The sequence below is a fragment of the Elgaria multicarinata genome, chromosome 5, assembly GCF_023053635.1.
Source record: "Elgaria multicarinata webbii isolate HBS135686 ecotype San Diego chromosome 5, rElgMul1.1.pri, whole genome shotgun sequence".
Taxonomy (NCBI): domain Eukaryota; kingdom Metazoa; phylum Chordata; class Lepidosauria; order Squamata; family Anguidae; genus Elgaria; species Elgaria multicarinata.
The window spans coordinates 63,145,123-63,169,567 of NC_086175.1; the positions used below are offsets into that span (position 1 = coordinate 63,145,123).

At 40.3% G+C, this 24,445-nt stretch overlaps 1 protein-coding gene across 4 annotated transcripts in view; it reads right to left on the reverse strand.

The window, feature by feature from the left end:
• The window catches only part of DMD (dystrophin), a 1,279,927-nt gene that overhangs the window by 23,140 nt on the left and 1,232,342 nt on the right, over window positions 1–24,445 (reverse strand). For all 4 annotated transcript variants that reach the window (XM_063126497.1, XM_063126496.1, XM_063126495.1 and 1 more), the window contains exons 74-77: window positions 21,754–21,912; window positions 15,246–15,489; window positions 14,698–14,821; window positions 463–555 (exon numbers count right to left, since the gene is read on the reverse strand). In XM_063126497.1, the coding sequence (XP_062982567.1) occupies window positions 463–555; window positions 14,698–14,821; window positions 15,246–15,489; window positions 21,754–21,912 (620 nt within the window). The remainder of the gene's footprint in view (window positions 1–462; window positions 556–14,697; window positions 14,822–15,245; window positions 15,490–21,753; window positions 21,913–24,445) is intronic.

A 24,445-nucleotide genomic window follows, 5' to 3' on the forward strand; every position in this document is an offset into this window, starting at 1 on the left:
AGATTGAAGAAAGAAATGAGTAAGTGAACTAGAAAAACGCTAGAGGTTCGGTTAAGCTGGTCTATGCACGATGGCGGACGACGAAGAACTGAGGTAAGGGCGGGAACCCCATGGACATGCGCGGTAGCGTGGGGGGAGGGGTTCCCGCCAAAAACGTTCCACTCAGCTATAGTAGGTTCCGGTCTGGTCTCTGCGCAGGCGCAAAGCCCATATGTGTGATGCATAGAGACCACGAAGAAGAATGGTTATTCTGCCCCTACTTCAAAGCATTTTAGAGCAAGAACTTTTTGCAGTTATATCAAAGTGTTCATGGATACAGGCTTTAGAAATATTTCAGCATTATGCTCTTTTTTCTTCCAACATTCACCCATGGAATGTTTTTGAACATAATACTTACCTGCAAGGATGCTGCACTGCATATAATGTAACTGCTGATCTTTGCTTCTGAGCACTGAAGCTTACCTCTTGTACTTGGGAAGGAATTGTTGAGCTGTTCCATGACCTCTTCTAACCCTGTGCTTGTGTCCTGGGGAGGACTGAGCAGATCATCCTCACCTGAACAAACAAAAACAGAAGTACAGTGTTTTAATAAGAGCCACAAGAAAGGACCTGCTACATAAATAATGCCACTGGTTCAATTCTGTGACCCTGAACCATTTATTTGGAACTTATGCAAACATGTTTGCATAATTGCAGCCAAAGTGTACTTAATTCATCCTACTTAAACTTTTTTATTTTTTAAAAAAATAACCCCCCCTGGCTAATAGCTGTAACAGAAGTTTTAATATATATGCAGACACACTAGGTTCCTCATCTTTTTCTAAATTATCTAACTTTGTTCATTTATGAAGTATGTAGGCCTGTGAAGGTAAAATAAATTATTTCAAAAGTCGTAAGTGCTGATACTAAAAAAAGAAAAGAAAAAGAGGAAAAGTAATTGCTGAAATGAATGAGAACTTCCTATTATTACAACTACTTTTTGTGGTTGTGAACTGCATTCCAATGGTGATGTAGCAAGACTGGAAATATGTTTCTTAAAGAAAATCAGAGCTGACAAATACACAACTATATTAGTATTAATAATTTTGACACTTTAATTGTATCAGATACAAGCTGCAGAAAGATTCATTTGTACTTTGAAGGCTGTTTTGGAAAGTTTAACGTAGCACAGTACATTTGTTTTCTTATATAAGTCCCATGTCCCAATGACAAAGCAGTGTATAAATGGAGAGTTCAAATGTCACAGAGGTTTTTTTCTGCAGAATTCTAGCATTGCTACTGTTCCAGGCTTTTAGTTTGATACATACACTGATGGTGATATAATAATAATAATAATAATAATAATAATGATGATGATGATGATGATGATGATGATGTTTGTTTTAGTAAGAGAGAAGGGAACTGGCAAATCTATTGCATTTTACAAATCCCATATTATAGAAGTACTGGTAAGAAAGTAATCCTTGCTGACTCTATATTCCTTAACTTCTACACTCAACCTGATTTAATAGCCAAAAGCCAATCCAAAAAAGAGTTAATTCAAAATACAAAAAATTACTGGTTCGATCCAGGGAATGCAAAAAATTATTTGGTTCGATCCAATGGAATGCCAAGTGGGTATCACTTGAACTAATTTCTTGTGGTAGCTATCTCCACGTTCTAAGTGTGTAGCAGCTCATCACAGAGATTGGTCAAATTTGTGTATGCTGACTTTGTGGGGTTCTTTTTGACAATTTATGGTGACAAGAAAAAAAAGCAATCTTAGCTGCTGCAAACTAACAGCTTATATATGGTCACCATCTTGGTACTTAGTAATTTAATAAGAACGCCACAGGATAACTATGGTACACTGGAGTTGCAGATACATTGTGTCTGAGTTTGCACAGCAGTATGCATGCTGATATATAAATTGCCTTAAGATACCGGTAGTTCATCAACTAAACTAGGTTGCAGATTTGAAGATAGGAGGTTTATTTATTAATTTTTGTACCCTGCCTTTCTACCAAGAAAAATGGCACTCAAGGGGGCTTACAATCATAAATAAAACTAGATTAAATCAATAATAAATATGCATTAAAAACCATTAAAGACACAACAATCACAGAATAGAAACGGCATCCAACCCAACAGACCTGCTTACTCGCCAAAGTTCTGCTTGAACAAAAAGGTCTTTGCTTGCTGGCATAAGGACAGCAGAAAGGGAGCGAACATAGCCTCCCTTAGCAGGGAGTTCCACAGCCTGGGAGTGGCCAAGTAGAAGGCCTTTTCCTGCATCATGTCCAAACATCCCTCTGAAGGAAGTGGTCTCGAAAGAAGGGTCTTTCTCCAAAGTTCTTAAGACCTCCCTTCTGATAAGGAAGAAGCCAGTCTTTCAGGTAACCTGGTCCCAAGCTGTGCCTTACAGGTTACAATCACCACTTTAAATTCTGCTCGGAAACAAACTGGCAGCCAGTGAAGTTTTTATCACAAAGAGTCACATGATCCATATAACTGGCTCTGGTCAACAACCTGGCCACAACATTCTGGACCAGCTGAAGTTTCTGAACAGTTTTCAAAAGCATTCTTATGTAGAGCATGTTACAGTAGTCTAATAGGGTTGTACCTAAATCATTCATAACCATGGCCAGATCAGACATCTCTAGGAAGGGGCATCATTGGTGCACTAGCCTCAGCTGCACAATGCATTCAGGGCTGAGTATGTGAAGACCCAATGGTTCTGAAGAAGTGCAATTTTTTCTGTGCCCTCATTGCCATGGAGTAAGCTTTAAAATGAGCTCTAGACCATGTCCGATTGGATTCATTCAAAGTTTTCCTCTAGTTGACATCCCATTCGTTTCATTGCCCACAGTGCTCTGGAAAATCAGGGGGCTTGTTTGGCTCCACTCTGTGGGAGGGGATGCTTAGGGGTGATTATGTCAGTTGCCTGGGCCATTTCTCCATTCCAGCCATTAATCAGGGCTTCGACACAATCACACACCACTGAGACAGGAAAATCCACAAAAGCCATCAGAAAGCCACCAAGATCCATCAGTCTCCTGGGGCAGACTCTCTGTAGCAATGGGAACCTATTAAGAGGGTCTGCTCCTGGAGGCTGACAGAATCCCAGGGATTCCTTGAAGCCGTCAGGGAGTTTCTACTCAGCATAGCTGGTGACGCTGTCAAAGCCCTAGTTACTAATGGAAGACTGAGATGACTCAGGCAGTTGACATGATAATTCCTAATCAACTGTCCCAAAATGCAGAGCTTCATAGTTACCAATGAGCTTTGGGCAATGAAGGAAGTTGTGGGATGGCTGGAATGGAAGTGGCAGAAAACTCACAATGAGTATGATAGCCTAGCTTTAATTATCCATCCTCTGTTAACCTCTGGGTTAGATTACTGCAAAACATTGTACATAGGGTTTCTGCAATATTGTACTGCAACACTGTCAGGGTTTCCTGGTCCCTCATGCAAGCACATGTTCTGGCAAACTGATACAAGACACCCAAATCAGTGAGACTTCTTTATTATTCTTTATTGGTAAAAGCTTAATGGTTACCCACTTCAGAAGTCGTATACAGTAGCTGATGGTTAGTAGCTATAGGTTCCAAGAAATTCCAAAACAGTCAAAAGCTAATCACTACTACCATGACGAGATCCTCATCAACATGGTTGCCATCTCCACGGTTCTGAACACAAGGGAAAGACAATCCATACACGGAGGTTCCAATCCCAGACAAGGGAGGGGAATGATTCCTGACATGATCTCTCAGGCGATTGAATTCTTGAAAGGCCAAACAAACCATCCTAAGTGAGGCTTAAACAAGACCAAGGGAAGGTAAACCCTCAAACACTAGGAGTTCTGTGCTACAGGTTTTTCACGGCCCACATCGGCAATCGTTCTTGGAAGCAGGCGATCGTGGGAAGGAGCCAGCGATAATGTGGAGGAGCTGGTGTTGGTGGCAGTGAATTAATTTATTCCCTTTGTTCTTCGGCCCTGGTAAGTACAGCCCTCCCAGGCACTGCATGCTAGGAATTGTAGGCTGTATGGTGGCCTAGGCCTGTGCAAGAAAATGTTGGATCCACCATAAAATGGCCTCCATGCTTCGGACTGCCGGGGCCAAGGCTGGAGGCTTGCACAGCCCTAGTTCCTAGCAAAGGCTCCTCACCTTTGCACCAGCTTAAAAAGGGAGGTGTAGGCCTTTTCCATACCACTTGACAGGTGGGATTTGACCTTTCAGCAATGCCCGTCCAAACAGGGTGGCACTGCTCAGCCCAACAATATGACGCTTAAATCTGGGCAGCCCTTCTGCAACCCCCTACCCTTTATCAATTCCTCACAGGCAGTTTCTTGGTCAAAGCAGGTGGTTTGCGGGAAGTAGAAATACTCCTACAACTCCGCTCTGAGAACATTTTGAGAGATCTGCTCACACAGACTAACATTCCAGAGGCTGAACAGGCCCCAACAACTTCTTCTAATTAAATCTTAGCTAAACTACAAGACCCATGGCCATGCCTTCTAGTCCTGACAAATATATGGTATGTGAGCAGGATCTACACTACTGCTTTAAAGTGCTCTATAACAGTTTTGACAACTGTTGGGGCCCAGGACACACTCCATATACAGTTGTCAAAACTGTTATAAAGCACTTTAAAGCAGTAGTGTAGATCCAGCCGTGGTTTGAAAACTTCAGCTAGCCCAAAATAGGGCAGCAAGATTTAACTGGGACTGGATGATCTATTACATCAGTGTTTTGCCATCTGCTTAACAATGCAATTCAAAGTGCTGGTTTAACTTTAAAGCCCCAAACAGCTAGGAGCCAGGTTAACTGAAGGATTGCCAGCTTCTACATATACCTACCCGGACCTCATGATAATTTTTATAGGCCTGTCAACACATGTCCCCACCTCCAAATGATGTGTGCGGCTACTAAGGGGTAGGGCCTTTTCGCTTGTGGCACAACAGTTATGAAACAACCCTCCCCAGAGATACTTTGGTTTTTTTGGTGTAAGGCAAATAATTTCTGACCCGCCACTCCCTCTGGATCGAGGCAGGGAACAACATTGGATACAAAAATATAAAATACATAAAACTGATTAAAAACATAAAACCAATACATTATTAAAATATCAAAATCTTTTAAGACTTTTTAAAATGTCTTAAAAAGTTTTAACTTTTAATTTTCCCAAGCTTTTAACTTTTTAACTTTTAATTTCCCCAAGCTTTTTAACATTAACATGGTTTATGATACGACATTAGATCTGTGAGAATTGCAGTCCTGTTGCGACTTTTCTGTTACACTGGTTTTATCTTTTGCTACTGTTTTATTATTATCTTAGATTTTATTTTTTGGTGGTGATGGCAGTGATGAAGAAACAATACTTCCATTTCATCCTAAGAATGTCACTAAGTGGAGCTTTTTTGAGTGGTTCAGGACCTATTCTACTCCACAAAATTTAACACAGGAACTTCAAAGGCATGATTTGACAGGTTTCCTAGACATTTTGAAGATAAAATCACCTCATATCTTCCTCAAACAGCATGGTTAGCAGATGTGTCCAAAGCAACATCTACTCCAGTTTTGTGAGATGATTTCCAGGCAACGTGGCTTGAGGATGTAGACAAAAGTTCATGGGCAGGTGTGGTGACTGACTGTTGCCCTTGGCTGTTATCATCTATCCAGGGGGGATTGCATAGCTGGTTCCAAGAGATTATTAATGCCTCCTTGCAAAGGTAAGTCCTCACTACCTTGAAAGAGGTGCAACCACTCTTAAAAAAAAAACCTTGAAAAACCACCGTTTTGCATATGTTCCTGAATTCATAATCTGAGGCCTTGGTCTGAGTGCCCCCCTATACTAAGATATCTCATGAGTGGGCCTTTTCTTGGTGGCCCGCAAATTGTGGAATGCCCTCCCTATAGAAGTTCACATGACATCTACTTTGTTTACTTTCTGGTGCCAAGCTTTTTATCATCTTAGAGCCTTTAATTTTCACTTGCTGCTTGCTTTACTTTTAATAATACATTTAAATCTGCACTTTAAAATTGTGCTTCTTCATTTTTAACTGCTTTGATATTTATCTCTCCTTTTTAAATTATTTTAAAATTCTTGTTGCTGCAAGTGATGTTTGTTAAATTACTGGTTTTATTATATTTGTTTGGATTATATGTTGGCCCGAGAGCTTTAGCTAAAGGGAAACTCATAAATTGAATAAATAATATTTTTTACCTTCCTTGGACCCCAAGGGTTTAACAACTATCATAATTTGCAAATATCCTCCTTTGGCATAGTGCTCAATCAATCAATCAAGTTTATTACGGCAAACAGCCAGCATGTACCAGGTACCTTTGGATGAAACTGTATTTCAAGACCCACTTTAATCAAGTTTCAGACCTGATTATGTTTTGGACAGAAACTGCTTTGCTTTCCCTGATGACATATGCTGGGAGAAGAACAGGGGAGTGGCCTTTGAGCCAATCAATCATGGATGAACTATGTAAGTTAGAAGCTGGGAGGATAGTGATACTGTGTTGCCACTCCTGAAGGCAGTAGCAGAGGGAAACTTTCAGGGAATACTCTTCAGAAACATAGCACTTGTGTTACTGGGTCCATAGGTTTTCATCTTAATCCCCCAATGCTGTTTAATATCTATGAAGCTACTGGAAGAGTTCATTTAGAAATCTGGGATCAAGTGCCATCGATATGCTGATGACACTCAACTCTATTTTTCCTTGACACTTGAATCAGTGCGGTGGTAGAAGAGTTAAATTAGTGATGGAACTTGGTCATGGGCAGGAAGAAAGCTAAAGCTCAGAGCTAATAAGATGTACTGTGGGAAAGAGGATTCAGCCTGTCTTAGATGTGGGTTACACTCCCTTTGGAAAACCAAGCAAAGTTTGGAAGTACTCCTTGATCCAGCTTTGTAGTTCAGAACATCTGGAGGGCACCAGGTTTGGGAAAGGCTGGTTAGATTGATATATCCGCTGAGATCATCTCTCCTTGCAATTATTGCTAAAGCTCTCCCAGCTAGAGCAGCTATTGCTATCTTCCCAGTCAAATTGCTATTCACTCACAAATTCTTATACCGTATTTCTTCGATTGTAAGACACCATCGATTGTAAGACACGCACTAATTTCAGTACCACCAACTGAAAAAAAGTTTTGATTCTAAGAAATAATAAATGCATCCACGATTCTAAGACACACCCCGTTTTTAGAGATGTTTATATGGGGGGGAAAGTGCGTCTTCGAATCGAAGAAATACAGTATATGTAATTTATCATATTATACTTGTCCATTAACAGAGTCCTTGGGGTAGTTTACAGTATATATTGTTTCTAAAACAACTAATGTAGCTATTTAATTTACCTATCATGCATGCTGCTGCTCTGATGATGATTATGACGATGACAATGCTAACCATTATATTACAGGGGACACTGTAGTGTCCCCTGTGTTATAGGCGATCAGTAAAAAGAGCATTCCACCATGTTACCCTGTAAATTGGGGGGTGGGTCATTCTAGCGTTCATAAAATGGAAAATGTTTCACCAATCTTTCTGAAAATACGACCTGCCAGAAAGAAATGCTGGTTTTACATACCCTGGCAATTTCAAGAAGTTTGGTGAAATATTGAAGGGGTGGTGGCAGTTGAAAGGACGAAAGTAAAAAAATCCTCTCTGACTCAAAAGTGAAACTGAAAACTGGGGTTGGCGACTTTTTTTTTGCGCAGGGAAAGCTCCGAATTGGGACCCTTACCCTCCAATCCATTGGTGGGATCGTGTTCCCCAGTCCATCTCGTTGATGGAATGGCCTTTCTTTTTTTAAAATTCCCTTCCATTGAATTTTAATAATAAAAAAATTGCCCCATTAAAGTCAATGGAGGCCTCATAACACATCGCATGCGCAGTAGCGGCGCTCTCCCCCCCTCCCTCCTGTCTTGAGGGCTATCCGGAGTAGGAGCCAGCCCGGGGGCTCGCTGCCCAGTCCAGGATACACAAAATGTGGCTGCTGCCGCTGCCCCTCCTTCCCTGTCAGCGCGACCCGGCAATTGCCCCAAGATGGCAGCGCAGGCCTTGCAGCAGCAGCAGCCTAGCAACACCTGAGAAGCCCCGGCCGGCTGGGGAGTGGAAGGGGGAGCCGGGCGGAAGCGGAGCAGCAGGACCGGAGGCAGAGCCAGAGCAGCAGCAACCCAACAACGACCAGACGGAGCAGCAGCAGCAACCCAACGACAACAACACAAACGGCTGCCCCGCCTCCTCACGGCTGCTCTCCCGGGGAAACAGGCTCCCATGCAGGGCCTCGGCACGAGGGAGCACAAGGGAGAGAGATCAGCGCGCCACGAGGTCTCCATGGTGCTTACTTTAAAGAAAGTTCTCCTCGGGTGAGTGCCTGGATCCAGCTCACCTCCTGGCCCTTCTCGTGTTTGGAAGAAGAAAGTCCTACAACTCCCAGCATCTCCAAGCCTTAGACTGGTCTAGCAGCTCCCTGGGAGTTGCAGGGCTTTTTCCCCTTGCCGAGCAAACCTGCTGCTGCTGCTTGTTGTTGTTGTTGCTGCCGCCTCCTGCAATCCTGGGGCTGCAATCCTGGGCATGCCTCTCTGGAAAAAAGCCTCATACAGACCTGCACAGGATTGCCCTGTTAAAAGTATGGGGAGGGGGTGGGGAGACTGCTTAGGCTTCCTGCTGATTTTAAAACTGGATTCTAGGTCTACTGCAAATTAGATCCTGGCTTCTCATGTTTTGGACTACAATTCCCATAAGCCCTCACCAACACAGCCAATGAGTTGTAGTCCAAAATATATATTGAGGGTAAAATCCAAGGTAAATCCTACTTAGAGTAGACCCACTGAAATGAATGGAACTTAACTTGGTCAAAACTTACATAAGTCTTATTCATGTCAATGGGTCTGCACTACATAGGACTCATGTGGGATTCTACCCTCTGTTGCCTACCTCACTTAGAATCATAGAATAGTAGAATTGGAAGGGGCCTAAAAGGCCATTGAGTCCAACCCCCTGCTCAATGCAGGAATCCACTCTACAGCATACTTGACAGATGCTTGTCCAGCTGCCTCTTGAAGGCCTTTAGTGTGGGAGAGCACTTAACCTCCCTAGGTAACTGATTCCATTGTCGCACTGCTCTAACAGTCAAGAAATTTTTCCTGATGTCCAGTTGGAATCTGTTTTCCTTTAACTTGAGCCCGTTATTCCGTGTCCTGCACTCTGGGAGGATCGAGAAGAGATCCTGGCCCTCCTCTGTGTGACAACCTTTTAAGTATTTGAAGAGTGCTATCATCTCTCCCCTCAATCTTCTCTTTTCCACGCTAAATATGCCCAGTTCTTTCAGTTTCTCTTCATAGGGCTTTGTTTCTAGACCCATGATCATCCTGGTTGCCTCCTCTGTCTGCGTCCTTCTTGAAGTGTGGTGCCCAGAACTGGACGCAATACTCCAGATGAGGCCTAACTAGGGCCGAATAGAGAGGAACCAGCACCTCACTTGATTTGGAAACTATACTTTTATTAATGCAGCTCAAAATAACATTTGCCTTTTTTGCAGCCATATCGTATTGTTGGCTCATATTCAGCTTGTGATCTACAACAATTCCAAGATTCTTCTCATTTTTAGTATTGCTGAGCCAAGTATCCCCCCCCCCCATCTTGCAACAGTTCATTTGGTTTCTTTTTCCTCGGTGTAGAACTTGGCATTTATTCCTATTAAATTTCATGCTGTTGTTTCCAGCCCAGCGCTGCAGCCTATCAAGTTCACTTTCAACTTTGATTCTGTGTTCCAGGGTATTAGCTATCCCACCCAATTTTGGCTTAGCCTACCTCACAGGGTTGTTGGAGGTGGGGCTAGGAAGGGGAGATGTTATTTCTGCCCTGAGCTCCTGGGAAGGAACAGAAGTACCATAGATGCCTTACGCCAGGTCAGATGATTTCATCACCTATTCCGCTATTATATGTTTTCTACTCTAACTGCCAGCAAAAAAGTTACCTTCTTTCCAGCAGGCTATCTGAAAGCACACCCAAGTCATATGTAATATGCACATTTGATTTTTAAAAGATTTAGAAAGTAATGCTTCCAAAAACTGCATTAGCCTTTTATGCTGCAACATTACACTATTGGCTCACATTGAGAAATTGATCAAAAATGGTCACCTTCTTTCCAGCAGACCCAAGTCATATGTAATATGCACATCTGATATTTAAAAGATTTAGAAAGTAATGCTTCCAAAAACTGCATTAGCTTTTTGTGTGGCTTTTATTCCTGTGTGTCGTTTATTACATACTAACCCTGTTCAAAAGGCATGCTAAACCACAGTGGTTAAGCATTTTGAGCTAAACATTATGGCTTAGAGTGTCATGTGAACCATGACAATTGATGGAATGAGACCCTTACTCATTAATCCAGTGGTGGTGTCTTCTTCGGCCTTCATTGTAGTTGGTGGAATGACTTTTCTTTTTTTAAAAAAATCCCTTCGGTTGATTTTTAATTATTATTGTTTTGCCCTAGAGCCTCAATGTTATTATGTAAACCATTGGTTTTTTGTTTATTGAATATAATATATAGGGTGGCCATCTTGATTTGTAAGCATGCTCAGTAGTGCCTCCTCCCCCCCACCTGCCTCAGCTATATTGGAACATTGAGAGAAAATGGCTGCCTCCTCTAGCAAATATTGTCAGTGTCTTCTCAGAAGTACGTCCCATTGAATGTAATGGTCTTATTCCCTGGAAAGTGTGTAGGGGATTGTAGCTTTTTCCACACTCAGTACACAGAAATGGTTTTTCACCTCGGTGAATTTATTTATTTATTTATTTATTACATTTTTATACCGCCCAATAGCCGAAGCTCTCTTTGATGTAAAGTAAGGGTGAACATAATTTTAAAGCTTTCCCACACTCTACACATTTTTATAGTTTCTCCCCTGTGTGGGTTCTTTGATGTCTACTCAAGGTCCCACTAGAGCTGAAACTTTCCCCACAGCCCATACATTTATATGGCTTCTTTCCTGTGTGGTCATCCGTTACACAAAACCATGAAATTCCATAAACAAAAAACCTACGGTTTACAAAACAACGTTATAGGCTGTACAGTTTTCAACCAAACTCCAAAAAGCAGGGAAATTGAGAGTTAAGGCTCACAGGCCTATAACGCCACATCCTCCCTAAGGAGGCAGAAAGTGCCAGTGAAATTCTCATTCTCCCAAAGCAGATATAAACCATGAGGACAGGATGGAGAATAGGATATGCAGAGGTGACTGTGGGGTTGTGGAAAACTGATGACGAACAACTTAGGGCCACCTACTTTTTGTTTGTTTATTTATTTATTACATTTCTATACCGCCCAATAGCCGGAGCTCTCTGGGCAGTTTAGAGCAGCCCTTCCCCAACCTGGTGCCCTCCAAAGATGTTGGACTACAACTCCCATCATTGCAAGTCAGTATGTCCCATGGACAGGAATGCTGCGACTTGTACTCTCAAACATGTGGAGAGGTGACTATGGGATTCTGGAAAACTGATCGGGGAATGTTGTTCTAGAGCAGCCTTTCTCAACCTGGGGCGCTCCAAATGTGTTGGACTACAACTCCCAGAATGCCCCAGCCAGCTGGCTGGGGCATTCTGGGAGATGCAGTCCAACACATCTGGAGTGCCCCAGGTTGAGAACCACTGTTCTAGAGCAAGGGCAGGCAAAATGTAGCTCTCTAGATGTTTTAGCATTCAATTCATAAAAGTCTCTGTCAGCATGGACAGTGATCAAGAATGCTGTGACCGCAGAAGAATGCTGTGACCGCAGAGGATTTTTCTTAGTGTTCAGCAGTGTGAGATCAAAGGCAGAGCTACCACCTAATAGATTCATGTGTAAGGAAGGATTATTTTAAAAACTATTGATGAAAATGATTTTCGTCCTCACCATAACATGGGAGTTGCAGCGCAGCACATCTGGACAGCACCAGGCTGGAGAAGGATGGTTTATACTTGGGTCCTATACATGTCTTCTCAGAAGCCAGTGCCACTGAGTTTACTAGGGCTTCCCCCCAAGTGGTATAGGATTGCAAACTAATCTCATTTGAAAGGAGTTCAAGACACCCAAACTAATCCTTTTCTGTTCCTCTGTCACTCTGATGAGATGATGTATTGTGGAGGGATTGTGGGGAGTGAACAGTATATTTTGTATGAACACATTTTAAGAAAAAAATTGGTTCTTTGAAGGGCAGGGTATTTACGAAAAGCTGAAAGTGCCAGCTCTTGCTCTGGTTCTACATCTCCAACAAATAGTGCCCCTTCTGTTATCAGTCGTGCTGCTCTATGCGAGATGTGTGTGAGAAAAAAATATTGCGCAGCCCCTGTATTTGGTAAGGATATAGAACAGCATTCCCTCTCCTGCTGTCCCAGCTTTCCTGACCATGGGACATACTGACTTGCAATGATGGGAGTTGTAGTCTAACACCTTTGGAGGGCACCAGGTTGGGGAAGGGCTGCACTAAAAAAAAATAGAAGTAGGTGGCCCTAAGTTGTTCGTCATCAGTTTTCCACAACCCCACAGTCACCTCTGCATATCCTATTCTCCATCCTGTCCTCATGGTTTATATCTGCTTTGGGAGAATGAGAATTTCACTGGCACTTTCTGCCTCCTTAGGGAGGATGTGGCGTTATAGGCCTGTGAGCCTTAACTCTCAATTTCCCTGCTTTTTGGAGTTTGGTTGAAAACTGTACAGCCTATAACGTTGTTTTGTAAACCGTAGGTTTTTTGTTTATGGAATAGGATAATTAAAATGCTTATAAATGAGTCACCAGGTTGGATTAGCTTTGTTAGTAAAATCATGCTTAGTTTCCTTTGAGAACATAAGAATATAAGAAGAGCTACGTCGAATCAGAGCAAAGGCCATCTAGTCCAGAATTCTGTACCCAAAGCAGCTAAACCGATACCTATGAAAAGTCCAGAGGAGGCCATGAGTGTAAATAGCCCCACTCCAATCCCTATCCCCCACTCATGTTTCTTAACAACTGATATTGCATCATACTGGAATTAATATATAGCTATCATGACAAGAAGCCATTGGTAGTCTTATTCTCAATTATTTTGACTAATTTCCTTTTAAAGCCATCCAAATTGATGGCTATCACAGTATCTTATATCAAATTCCCCAGTACTGAGAGGCATTCTGCCTCTGACAACTAGCATATTGTATGCTTAAAAAGTACTTATTTACTTACTGTATATACAGGCTGCCATATAACAAAGTTCTCGGGGTAGTTCATAACAAGAATTAAAACAAGTGATATTTCTGGTCCATTTTCAAAAACTTCTCCACATACAAGGTCAGGAGGTTGCTAAGGAATGGATATCCTGCTCATACACTGGACTCCATAAGATCATCCTGTGTGACATCCCTCTTGGGGGACTCTACATTGGTGTCCACAGGTGGAGGAACAGAAAAAAGCCACACTGGACCAGGTGTGGAGATAATTATTCCCTTCCTTTCATCCTACTATGCTGTCAGTTTGCCCCCTGCTTCTTACAGGCATTCCAGTACATCAGTTGGGGCTGCCTCTCTCACAGTTAAGCAAGCATCCTCTCAAGCCCCTCAGTTCATATTCCAGAAAGCCTTCTCCTGTGGCAAACCTTTGCCATCCTAGCCTCCAGCAAACAGACCAATCCTCTTCAATTTCACTCCCCTTGGTGCCTTTCTTCTGATTATTCATACCACTGCTCTGTTTATTTAATTATTTATTACATTTATATACTGCCCCATAGCCGAACATTAAAAACAAATACTGTATACAAAATTTAAAACTATAAAAAGCTTAAAAACAAACAATGTCCATTTAAAACAACTATTCTGTTGTCAGCTCAGTGCCATAAAAATATCCAAAATGACACTTGTGGGATTTCCTAGTCAAACCAATCCCCACCCACTCTGTCTGTCTCTTTGTGTGTGTGTCACACAAAAACACAACCATTTTTCCTAGAACTGCTTTTTCATTAATAGTGATACAATTTCTGTAGCACAATAGGTTATTTGCATGTAACGGAATGGTTGTAGATTGGAATGATGGAGAAGGTAGTGGTACTCGGTTATCATTTTGTTTTTTAAGTTGAGGAATGTGTGCCCCCTAATGCCAGAAATAGGAGCTCATCACCATCAAAATAACAGCAACAAAACTTTTTAAAGTGAAAGTTCCACCTTGGGCATACAGAGGAGGTGTGAGTGCAGCCCTTCTGGTCTTCACCAGTTTTTCTTTTTTAGGGTTACAGGAGGGCTCCTGCACTTGAATGGTTATGGTACAGCAGGGAACACTTGGCGAAATATACTCAGAAAAACAACAAATTATAACTTTAAGAAGTTTACCAAAGGCAAGCTTGAGTGGGGTGATGGTGTGGAGTTATCTCACTCATCAACAGTGATGTCACAGACAGAACCAATAAACCTGTGGCCATAGTGCAACAACACTCTATACAGTATTTAGAATTAAGATTAATTCTAGCTGAGGGGGGAAATGGCAAAATATTGCAGTTTGAATGTGAGGAAAATGTGATGTCTACAAAAACAGAGTCCTGGGTTGAAAAAAGAAGTTGGGATTGCCTAAAACTAATAATAGCTACCACAAGAAACTTTGTTTGGAAAGGATCCAAGTTAGCTATTAATCATATTATTATTAACCGGAGACTTGAACATAAGTTGTAGACAATTCCCATCTGATCTGTTTCATCTTACCCATAGATTCTGAAGTCTGACTGCCAACTACACGGAGAAGCATTGGCTGATTACTATCTGACCTCTGTAACGAGGTAGGAGGAGAAGACTGAGTTGTACCATTCACCTTGGCATCCACTTGAGGCTGAAATACCAGAAGGAAATAGATTGGTTATCCTACAAATGAGGAGGAAGAAAATGACCAACACCACAATTCTATACAGATCTGCTCAGAAATAAGTCTTACTGAACTCAGTAAGACTTTCTCCCAAGTAAATGTGCATAGGATTTCAGTCTAAATATGTATATTATGCAATAATGCCACAATGCTTACATTAGGATTTTCCATTTAAATGTATGTATTCATGATAGATTAACTAACTAAACCAAAGACATTGAGTTTTGCACAGGTAGCCAATAATGATACTGTACTTCCTACAGTTGATAGCAGGTTCAAGCTATATATGGTCAAATGGTCAAATGTTTGCTACTACTTTTACCATTTACTTTACCAATTGTAAAGTCTTCAAGCCTGGTTTAGAATAAAAGAGGAAAGACTGGGGACTCACCTGTTCCAGCAGCTGTCTCAACCTATGTAGCTGTGATTCCAGCTGTTTGTTGTGATCCTCCAAGATCTGCATCCTGGCTTCTAGGCGGCCTTTGTGCTGACGAAGCAGCTTAGCTTCTGCAATGAGTTCAGCATCTCGTGGACTCTGGGGAGAAATGGGCATCATCTCAGGTGGGGATGGCAGTGGAGATAGTCCTTTGTGATCATGTTGCTGCTTCAGCCGGTCATATTCTGCCTGCAGGTTTCTATTGGAAACAGGATAGAAGTAATATCTTAATATCTTTTATGAAAGGGCAATGCTTTCCCATTTTATAACTTCAATAACTTCAATCAGGTCATTATCACCTGATTTCACAGATTAGACTTGGGGTCTAATCCCCATTAAACTAATGTTTTAGGCTCTAATTCCTGAACTAGAGTTCAGTAAGAGTCACTGCCTTAAGATTGTTGAAAAGTAATTATGTTGATTGCTATAGAATACCAGTGTTATGTTTGTAATTCTTCCCTTTCCCATAATATAGATTGTAGAGGAAGGATAGATTTATTCATCTCAAACCTGTGCATTCCAAAAATCCTTCACAATTTACAAACAGGACTGTAGGTTTAGATTCAAGCCTGATGAAATGTATGGATTACAACCAAAGTTACAGGTTTGCTGGTCACTTAAATCAGGTTTGTGAAGTGCAAGCATATTTGTTCTACTACAGAATGCACATTTAATTTACAGATAATGCTAGGAATAACACTTTGCAAACATTATAACACTTTGCAAACATTAACCAATTTAGACATCTAAGAAACATTTCTCAGTCTGATTGCATTCTAGTACAGTAATCATACTTGGCTCAGTTATATCTAAGTTTAAGATTCAGCATCCATTTGTCTCTGTGCAGCTAAGCTTCCCTTTACTCACAGTATTAAAATATGTCTGTACTTGCCTAAAAAATGAGGAAAGTGATTCTGCAGTACAGATAGTGAGATAAAGAGAGTATCTTTAATAAGAGTGACTCGTCTTTTCTGTGTATAAGCTTTATTTCTTATCTGCTGGAAAGGAATATTGCTGTACAGCCATGGTTTATTGTTGCCACAGATTTGGTGACTACTAATAAGAACCCTACCAGACTTTGAGTAGGGCTTATTTCTCTTGAAAAGAAAGAAAGTTTTCCCTGCCCCCCACCCCTGTTAGTAGTTATGTGGTGCAGTTCAACTGGTTGCTGTAAGTCATCTCACTAGAGACTGATATTCATTAAGAAGTTTGTTTAAGAAGTAACTGATGTGAAGGGTCCTTGACACAGCCTTGAATTATAAAAGGGAAAGAGGGAACACAGCATGACAGGGGCAGACTACTATTTCTTTAGAACTTTAATTTTATATGTTGGTCTCACTATCTACCATTTGAATGCTGGAGGTATATATTGGGCTGCATGTCATCCATTCATAATGAAAATTATGTGCTAAGGCAACACAAACTTTGCACTGACAAGAGCTGAGGTGTGCAAGCCATATAAGTAAGTTATACAGCGTAACTAACTTTACATATATTTGTAGTTTCAGCACTATCCTTTTAGGAAATGGGTGTTGTGATTTGTTTCCCTGTGACATCTGCAACATGCATTGAAATCAGAGGGATGATGGATAGATGTTACTCTGGCAGAAAATATGTATTAAATTTTATGTTCCTTACATTATTTTCTGAGTTCTAAAAGCCAGATTTTCACATTAAAAAAAAGTAAGAAATAATTCATCAATATAATCAGCAATGCATTCTTCAGACCAAGTGGTTGTTAAGGAAAAAGAGGTTTATGGCCTAAACAATGATTCTTTGGATATCTTTTTATAAAATTCTTAGGAGAAGAAAAGAAATCCTCTCAGTATATTTCACCAAGCTCTGGAGAGCAGTCTTAAGCCAGTGTGAGTGGGGAAAGGAAACACAGATCCAGCACAGCTTCTGTGGCATTGCTCATGTCAGTCAGAATTAGGCTCAGAAAAAGATAATTTCTTAAAAGATATAGATGCAGAAGGCAGAGCAAGAGAAAGAGAGATAAAAGCATAATCCTCTCAAAATGAATGAGAGCACAGGAACTGGCAGTGTTCTGTAATCCTCCTTGCCAAACTACAACTTGGGTAAGGTATTATTATTTGCAATCAAACTGACGCCATTGCATAATAAAGGTGAGATGCCTTTAAACTACACCTTATTAATATGAATAGTGAGAAGAATAAAAAACTTTTCCATGAACAGCGATGCATTTCTTTAAGGGAAAACATAGAAAGCATTTGCAACAACTTTAAAAAGGATCAATGTAAGCATTGTATAATTTATTCATGAACCACTAATAACATTAATAGTGTGACTATAATTATTTGTGAAAGTTAGACAAATGTCGTCTTAAAGGATGAAAATCCATTTACTCTAGTACAAGGTTGACATCTACCCAACCACCCTTTAAAAAAGAAAATCATTTGTTTTCATAGGCCTATACAGCATCTTGGAATGAACACACCTAGATAGAAAGAGCTCATAAGGGTGCACATCTGTCAGTCAGTACTGGAGAGGACACTGACAGAAGATGGAGCATGGGTTGAAGTTCTGTCTTGAACTTCCTCTAAATTTTCTTTCTTCCCTTCCTAATATTTGATTGTTGTGATGGGCCGGAGGATTGCGGACCACCTCTTTTGGCACCATCTTCAGCAAATATGGCCATACTAACCAAGAAACGAATATAACTTTCTCATAAACTTCCATGTGGTAGCAAATGAGCAATTGTGACTTACTCCCATAGATTACAAATATTTATAACAAGCCCTATACTCCCAATTACTTTCCAAGCCAAATACAGCCCACCAGCTATAGGTTCGTTCCCTAACCCCTGCTGTTCTTTTACAGTCCCAGCAGGCAGCTAAACAGGAAGTTGAAATGGGCCATTACACATGGGTGACAAATTGTGCTGGTAAAGCCTTTTACATGCAAAGCATGTGCCCTGCCCCTGTACTACGGCTTTCCCCCTATTCAGCAGGGTATTATTTTCAATCTATTACTTCATAGCATTCATATTCCAGAAACCTTTTCTTATACAATTTTGCAGGGCCTTGGGCAAGCATAGGTAAGTTGTAAAATGCTAAATACATTAAGGTAACTTTTCAGTTAAACTGTTTTAAATTTCTGAATGTTAACGTTTTTGTATTGTGTTTTTTCATCCAGAGAGTTTTAGCTATTGGGCGGCATAGATATAAGAAATAAATGAAATTATTGTTAGTTTTTGCTTTGCTTCTTTGTATCTGGGTTTGATTTCCTACACACATCCTACTTTTTAAAGGAGAGTATTTTCCCTAGATTACATAAAGCACTTCTGGGTTTGGTGTTCCAGAACTCTTATGAGGTGTTTTTTTTTTTTATCAACCTCACTGTGGGTATATGAGCACCAGATCTTTTGCTCTGCTTTTCCATGTGAGCAAAAGTACCTTCTTGTATTCTTCTATCAGTGTAACCTCTATCTCAAATCTCAACTAAAATGCCTTTTTCCTTGGTTGTTTTTTCTTCATTACTCTCAGTGGTAATTATTATTTAATTCTATAGAGCATTTTGGGAGGCAGTTTATATGAAAACAGCTTCCACAAAGTATTCTTTAAATTGCTCTACTTCATTAAATGATGGCAGTGATTGTGCAGAAAGCAGCAATCATGCAGCTCTTGGCAATAATTTCATTATTAACTTTTACTCATCATATTACAATAGTGGTTAAAAGCTCTGGTAAAATTGTGGAAATATTGCTCTAGGGTATGAATATACCTGGTTTTTCACACCAGGTATAACAGATTGATTTCAGACGGCAGTGCAATTTGAAGGCAAGATACAATGAATGCATTACAACTTCATTGCTGGGCTGCGTATGGGCAATTCTATTTCTGAAGACTGAATATGCACCTTTTGGCTGCAGATGATAAAGACATCTTTCCTCCATTTGCACTAACATTGCTGTGAATTCACCATATCTGGAGATTGCTGGTTAAATGAAATTTTCTCCTCCCAGTCAATGCTACTATTGTTGATGTGTCTGCTAGGTATGTGTTTTAGCAACTGTCATAGGCACTTGATTAGAAAATGCCCATAATATAACAGATGACATGAAACAGTCTTCTACTCCTCTACCCCTTGCCTATTTATATCTCCCCAGATGAATACTTAACCTGCCCTACTTATCTATTTACGTAACCCTTCAAATACAAAATGTGGTATCTTGAGCAAGGCTAGCTCTATTTTGTCTGTTCTGTTTTTAGGCCACCTAATAAAGCATTCTTATGTCAGTTTTCAATAAAAATTAAAATGATCCAATATACAAATAAGATAATATCATAAAAATGAACATCACCTAAAACTAGCAACAGAGAATAAAATTAATTCAATAAACAAAAAACCTACGGCTTACAAAACAACGTTAAAGGCTCTACAGTTTTCAACCAAACTCCAAAAAGCAGGGAAATTGGGAGTCAAGGCTCACAGGCCTATAACACCACATCCTCCCTAAGGAGGCAGAAAGTGCCAGTGAAATTCTCATTCTCCCACAGCAGATATAAACCATGAGGACAGGATGGAGAATAGGATATGCAGAGGTGACTGTGGGGTTGTGGAAAACTGCCGACGAACAACTTAGGGCCACCTACTTCTCTTTTTTGGTTTAGAGCAGCCCTTCCCTAACCTGGTGCCCTCCAAAGGTGTTAGACTATAATTCCCATCATTGCAAGTCAGTATGTCCAATGGTCAGGAAAGCTGGGACAGGTGTATCCCACCTTTTGCCCAATGCTGGGCCTCAAGGCAGCCTTACAAAGTTTAAAACATACATGGGAGGGGGAACAAAACCATAAACGTTTAAAATACACAACAAAATTATAAGACATTAACATAGATGGAGGGCCAGATTATTCTCCAAAGGCCTGCTGGAACAAAAAAGTCTTAGCCTGCTTCCGAAAGCCCATCAAGGAGGGAGCCAGCCTAGCTTCCCCAGGAAGAGAATTCCAGAGCACAGGAGCAGCCACTGAGAAGGCCCTCTCCCATGTTCCCACCAAGCGCACCTGTGAAGATGGTGTGACTGAAAGAAGGGCTTCTCCAGAAGATCTTAAAGCACGGGCAGGCTCATAAGGGAGAATGCGTTCTTTCAAATAACCTGGACCCGAGCCATATAGGGCTTAATAGGTCATAACCAGTACTTTGAATTGTGCCCGGAAACAGACATATTTATTTCATTTTATTTTTTAGCCTTTGATGGGAAATATATTTTAGAGTTATTTCAGTAAGAACAGAATAGAATTCCTCAAGATATGTTTTTGGCTTTTAAAATGTACATGCTTTCATTTGATGTGTCAAACAAGATGGTAGAAATATGCCTGGCACATAAATAACAGAATAAATAGATAGTGTGTTTGTTCTATATAGAACAAGGGCTTTTGTGTGTCAACAGATTCTTTGCCAACTAGATGCTATAAAGCAAGGGCTCTTTTTTATATATATATATAAAAAATCACTGAATCTCTTATTTGGGTCAACACGTCAGTGCAGCACAGGTGAGATTATGTTTGCTGATTTTCCTGTATGTCTTGCTGGAGTAATTGACAGGTTTCATGCAATTTGTTTCTGTCTTCAGTAAGAAAATTCTCACTTAACATTTGGTACTTGCATAGACACTCCTGCATACAAAATATGCATGCCTTGCATCTGTTCTTAACAGCACAGGCATGCTTAAATTGCAACTTTTCTTTTGAAAACCCATTGAACAAGGTCCCCAATTGCTGTTTATTTGAGTTTTTTGATGAGAGAAATGGCAATTTAAACACACAGAGACCATTCCGAAGTTATGTTCATGTTCGCTAGCAACTGGTGTACATAGCCATACTACCTCTGATCCTGGGGGTAGCATATAGCCATCAGAATTAGTAGTCATTAATAGCCTTATCTTTCAAGAATTTGTCTAACCCCTTTTTAAAGCCATCCAAATTGGTGGCCATCATGTCCTGTGGTAGTGAAATCCACAGTTTAACTACGTGCTGTGTGAAGAAGAACTTCCTCTTATCTATCCTGAATCTCCCACCAATCGACTTCATTTGAAGCCCCTAAGTTCTAGTATAATGAGAGAGGGAGAAAAATGTCTCCCCATCCACTTTCTCCACACCATGCATAATTTTGAACAGCTCTATCATTCATTTAGGATGAGGCAAAAATCAACTTGTGCATGAAGCATACACAAATAATTGCTTTTTATTTATAACTATTGAAAACCCATGTGCTTGCACATGGGATTAAAGATAGCAACAAATACACTTGAAATTAGCTAGCCATTTTAGTCAGGCCAAAATGACGTAAGATTTAAAAAGTACACAATAGTGTTATATCATCATGTATCAAACATGAAAAATTTTAGAGATATATATTCTAACACTATGCTCGTTGGCTTGAATGTTACCTCATGCAGGTTTTATACTATATATGAATGGACTTAGTAACAAAGTAAACCCACCTGTTTTCTTCCTCCAGGTCTGCTAGGATCCTCTCTAGCTCACCTCTTTCTTCACTCTCCAAAGAAATTAGAATCTGTGCAGGGCTTCGAGGCTGACTGAGTGGAGATTCCTGGTTCAAACTTTGGCAGTAGTGCTGGATTAACAAATGCTCATCATCTCTAAAATAAATAGGGGTGGGGGGAGTGAAAGAAATAACATTAAACATTTCTTTTATCATTATAGTTAAGAGAAAGAAAAATAAATAACTACCCCCAAATTTCCACCTAGTCAAACCTGCCTTCTTATATGTTGCACCTATAGATGGTCAAGAGTGAAATTCCCAACAAGGTTGTTTGTGCTCACTGCTGGAATGAATACTAAATTGTTAAATGTTTTAAGCTAAATGTATTAAATGCTTTACAAGCCACTCTGGTGATAAATCATGTGCTTCATTCTGCCTCAATTTCAACCAGGAGTGGCTTCCTCCAGACTCTGAGAATTCAGGCAGAAGAGAAGTCCCGTGTTTGCCAAACACAACCCACCATCACTGATCAGCCATGGTCTGTTGTTGTGGTGTGTGAACCTCACACGCTTTCCACAGGGTGGTTTATTTTTCACAAACAACTAGGCAAAGAGCCTTCTCTGTTGTGGCACCCCTTTTATGGAACACTCTCCCAGTAGAAGTGCAACTAGCGTTGATCTTGCAACCATTTCAGTGCCAGGTTAATTTTCTGTTTGTCCAGGTATTTTAAGCTATTCCTTCTTCTTTATGGTTGGTTGGTTGGTTTTACTGAAATTATTTTCTGACTGAATTTTGTTGTATTACATATTTGTTGTTCACTGGCTGGATATATTTTGAAGAAGGGCAGTTATTAAATAAAAGTGAAGCTAATGCAATTATATTTTGTCCTGCAGTCCCATAGAGTGCTTCCTCTGTCTTGTCTTGAAATCAAGACAGAAGTAGCATCAGTTGTTTCTCTGTAGGTGTTAGCAAGTAGCAACTTTTATGTCCTTCATGGTACACTGCACTTTTATAATGAAGGTTAAAGCCAGTATATGTCATGTCATTAATGTATTGTCTTGGATTACAGCCAGCTCCTCTATTTTTTTGTCTTGCATTTGTTGTGGAAATTAGTTTTGCCAAGGTTTATGTAAGGTTGTAATTTTGTGCACCTTTTATTACTAGGTTTAATGAAATTTTACACTGGCTATTTTAAAATAAAACCACAATAAAGATTAAAATTGTCGAGAAAATAACTAGTAAGACAGAATTACAATGCTTATGTCTGTGGTGACTTACACCAGGTCATTGAGCTTGCAAATCTATGGAACTACCTCAGGCAGCAGGATATAAGAAAGGACATAAGTGCTATAGAGCCTACGTTTCCAGACACTGGGCATGTGTATTGCTCAGTTAGTAGGTATAAAACTCTGAACAAATAATGCACTCTTGTAACTCAACTTGAAGTGCACCACCAATGCCTGTACTTTAAGTTTATTTCTTTATTTACATCATTAGTATACCATCCAGTTAGCAATGTCCTCTGCACCATTAATAGAAGATACAAATCATAAAAATGATCCAGAAAGCCCTAAAAGACCAAATAGTATTAATTCTACTACAGTACCCACTCACTAACTAAAATTAGCAACAGCAAAAACAAAACAAACAACAACAACAGCAACAACATCTACGCTCACCATCTAAGGTCCTCCTCTGAGTGCCTACTCTGAGGGAAACTTGGAGGATGGCAACAAGGGAGAGGGCCTTCTCGTCAGTGGCCCCCCAACTGTGGAATGATCTCCCCGATGAGGCTCGCCTGGTGCCAACTTATCTTTTCGGCACCAGGTCAAGAGTTTTCTCTTCTCCCAGGCATTTTAACAGCATTTAAAAACGTTACGTTTGTTTATAATGGACCCCAGAATTGTTGGTTTTAAATGGATACCGTTGTTTTTATGTTTTTGATGGTTTTTAAATTTTGTATACTTTTTAATGTTTACCATTTTTAACTGTTGTAAACTGCGCAGAGAGCTTAGGCTGTGGGGCGGTATATAAATGTAATAAATTAATAAATAAATAAAATAAACAACAGCATAGCAAAGCTAAAGTACTGAGGGTCTTAAAAGAACTTTGCAACAGCTTGAAAAACAAAAAGGTCTTCAAACAGGCATTGAAAATCCATCAGCACCAGGTGAACCTCTCTGAGAAGGGCATTCCACAATTGGGGTGCCACTGCTAGAAAAGGCCTTTCTCTGGTAGACATTGCTGTACCTCATTTGGCAGAGGCACTCTGAAGATGCTCTTAGGGTTGGGTAGGTAAATTCAATCCTCTGGGGAACTTGGCCCAAACTGTTTAGGTCAAAATTAAAACCAGCACTTTGAATGGCTATAGGCTTGTGCTAAAATTCAAATAACTACAGGGACTTCATCACTCGGTTGTTTTATCTTGCATTTTATTTTATCTATATGTATGTTTGCATGCTCTATGTAGCTACATACATGACTGCCTTTGGGGAAAAAGCAAATCATAAATGTTAAAAATAAATAAGGTTGCAATTATACACACTTATCTGGGAGTAAGTCCCATTGAATTCAGTGGGAGTTACTTCTGAGTAGACATGTATAGGGCTGCAGTTTTAGTCAGTTTTATCAATCTATGGATACTCAATTTCAATTTGGTTTTGGAGGAAGAAACTGCCTGAAAATTCATA